This window comes from Halyomorpha halys, unplaced genomic scaffold, assembly GCF_000696795.3.
Source record: "Halyomorpha halys isolate HHAL.00 unplaced genomic scaffold, Hhal_1.1 Scaffold326.1, whole genome shotgun sequence".
In the NCBI taxonomy this organism is placed as follows: Eukaryota; Metazoa; Arthropoda; class Insecta; order Hemiptera; family Pentatomidae; genus Halyomorpha; species Halyomorpha halys.
In genome coordinates, this window is record NW_027106117.1 from 220373 (window position 1) to 223757 (window position 3385).

Genomic DNA, 3385 nt, shown 5'->3' on the forward strand with positions numbered 1-3385 from the left:
ATGGAGAGTAAGCTCGAGATTTATATTAGTCTTCATAAAAGTCTAAATATATATATATATATAGATAAATTATCGCACACAAGTCTGGAAAAGTCCTCGAGACTTCCACTGGCATTTTAAACTTAAAGACATCGTATGAAAACTTATAACAAATAATATTTATAAACGAGCGGATTATAATGAACCTTTATTGTCCTGTTTTCTGCCCATATAAATGACCTCCCTTTGCACATCCGTCACTCCGAATACAATATTTATGCAGACGAATTTCAAATATACATGTCCATTCCGCCTTCCGTACAATTGCAAACAATCAAAAAACTCCAAGAAGACCTGGACCGCATAAGTCACTGGGCAATTGCTAATAAGTTGAAGTTAAATCCGGAAAAATCAAAGGCAATAGTAATATGTACCTATCATCTCCTTAAAATTGTCCCTACTCCTAAATAATACTCCCATAAACTTCTATTCAACCGTGAAAAACCTTATAATTACGTTTGATCAAACTCTTTCCTGGAAAAAACACGTCTCCGATATTTTCCATCGTACCTCTTCAAACTTAAAGCGACTAAATTATCTGCATCCCCTATTTCAATTCGAATCCTGTCGATTCCTTGTTACTTCCTCCTTATTCCCCAATTCGACTACTGCTAGGCTGTGTATGGTTGTATCACTGGAGATCTCGAGGCAAAACTAAAACGATTAATGATTTTCCTTGTACGTTTCATCTTCGGGATCCCCAGGGCCGCCTCCATTTTCCGTCTTTATGAGGAGTTACCGGCGCAAGTATTTTCTTGTATCCTTCCTCTACCAAGTTATCCAATCCCGTTATCAAATACATCTTATGTCATCATACATGGCAGATCTCCTCAAATTCAAATCCTCTGTTCATTACCACAACACCCTTTCTCGGCCTTCAGACTTATATACAATGGCCCACCGAACGGTAGCTTTTGACAGATCCTTCCTTATGGAATTCCATTCCTACTTCCTCCGTCCCTCCAGTACTTTTACCACCTTCAAATCCAGTTTATTTCATAATTTTCTACCCACTCAGTTCCAATTGAATTAAAATACTACTTTCCTAAATAATTTTAATTTATTGATATGATGAGTCAATTATTCTTTTTTTCTGTTTAAAGACTTAGAAGTTCCTTCATTATGATTTGTTATTTTTATTTAATTTTTTTATATGTTTTAATTATTTTGTACTTTGATTTGACCCTCTAAGGTTCTAAAGTCTTATTTTTTTTTATTATTATTCTAAGGGGACATGTGCCAGAATAAATAAGGTATTTATTATTATTATTTAACCCCCACTACACATAAATACTAACAACGTCTATTCCATATCATGGATTATGTCAAAGTTTGTGTTTTTTTTTTTTTTAACGTTCAAATATCTTATTCATCAAATAATATTTTTTTCTTGAAAGAATTATTTAAGTTCTGAAGCTTATTTTTTCTTACTTATTTATTTTATTTTATTTTTTAATTTTACAAAAAAAAAAATGTTAATAACTGAACTGAAACAAGATAATTTTAAGAAAATTAAGATATGACCCATCTTTTATAGGAGATGGTGTAATAAAAAATACCTATCTCTTCTTCAGCAGTTATAGCTATTATGATGGATTATTGTTAAGATTGCTATGTCTTCACTTCCTGAACAAAATTTAAAGTATAAAACATAATTAAACAATCATAGGTTTTATAAATGAAATAAAATACACCCTAAAGTTCTATACAATTTTGAATTCCTTAATTTATTTCATCATTAGACCTTACTTTTTTAAATATATTTTTTAAAAATTGTAATTGCTTTAAGGTCAATAATTTTAGAATAATTATACGATCTACTCAATACATATTGCATAGTACCTAATACATAATTCTCTTCTTAGACGTTTCGGGGATACTCACCTCTTCTTTAGTATCTTTACATAATTCACTCTTTTTTTTTCCTTTTTTTGTTTAAACGTCTACAATTTGTACAACTACAATATTTTTTATTACAAATAGAAAAACAATCAGCAAATAAACGAATAGTTTAAAATTATATTGTACTCACTTAATATGTCATTTGTACTATGTATGTAATATATAGATGTAATATTGAAAAAAAAAATAACAGTGAATAATATAATCCCAGAAACGTCCATGAAAAGAATAAATATATGTATTAAGTACATTACATTTTTATTCTAAAACTATTGACTTTAAGGAAGTTACATTTCTTTTTAAATATTACATTCTATTAAATACAAATATTGCTATTGTTATAAAATAGTTAAAGTACTATTGCGAAACATTTGAAAAAAGACTCAAGATATAAAAAGCAGGAAATTATTACTCGCCAGGGATATATATATAGAGGTGTTGCTGTAACAATTAATTGGTAAAATTTAAAATTGCCATACTTGGACAAGAGTTTCCCAACTTACCGGAGTGTTCCCCAAAATATGCCGTTTTCATTAATACCTCTGGAAAACTGGCCTTTATAAATAGCTTTTATAAGTAATATGTGGTATAATAGCATGTTGAATAACTTTATTATCACAATTAAATTGATTTAGCCAAAACCTTTTAGGAGGGTTTTGAAATTCAAAATTACTTTCCATAAGATCACCCACCATCAGTGAACACAAAAACAACTAATGTATATTTTTTTTTTTTTTTTTTATGAAAAATACAGGTAAAAAGAAAAATAAATTTGAAAACCAGAGGTAATGTTAGATAATATGGCTTACTCCTTAGCTCCTGTGCATCAGGTGAACATTTCCCCCTGTCCATGAGGCAGTCGACATACTTCTTGAGAATCCTGTCATTCTTAAGGATTTGATCAACGTCGATCCGGTCCCATTTGTCGGTGTAGGATTGTTGGGTAGCAGCTGCCTGGCAGAAGCAGGCCAACGCGAGGGGAGCAAGAAGGAGTAATGTTCTCAACATCTCTCATCTGACTGCCGAGATCAGAGTCCCGCTTCACCCAAGGACAACAAAATAAAACTACTTTCTTACATATCTAAAAATTGATTATATTTATTCTATAATATTTTAACAGCTGCCATTTCGTCATGTTTCCTTCTCAATTCAAAGGATATTTGAACAATATTACTAATACAGGTAAAATTATACCCTTTGGATATTTCGACTATCTTATTCCAAACCTCCTGGAAACATTTCAGGCTCTTCTTATCTGAGTTTATAAAAAATTTTACTCCACATTCATCTTATCATAAATATGTAAAAATATATATCAACATTAATTTAACAAAAACATCTGCAGATGTTATTACGATTAATAAAAGCTATATAAATTCTTCATTCGTTGAACATCATTACGAACCGGCCAGACAATCATTTAAGAACTACAATCTACTATAAC

General features: G+C 30.4%; 1 protein-coding gene across 1 annotated transcript in view; it reads right to left on the bottom strand.

Moving 5' to 3' along the window:
• LOC106681317 (ejaculatory bulb-specific protein 3) overlaps positions 1-2978 on the bottom strand; it is a 28259-nt gene extending 25281 nt beyond the window's left edge. The window contains exon 1 of the mRNA XM_014421569.3: positions 2751-2978. Coding sequence (XP_014277055.1) covers positions 2751-2949 — 199 coding nt within the window. The 5' untranslated portion in view covers positions 2950-2978. The remainder of the gene's footprint in view (positions 1-2750) is intronic.
• Between the last annotated feature and the right edge of the window lie 407 nt (positions 2979-3385).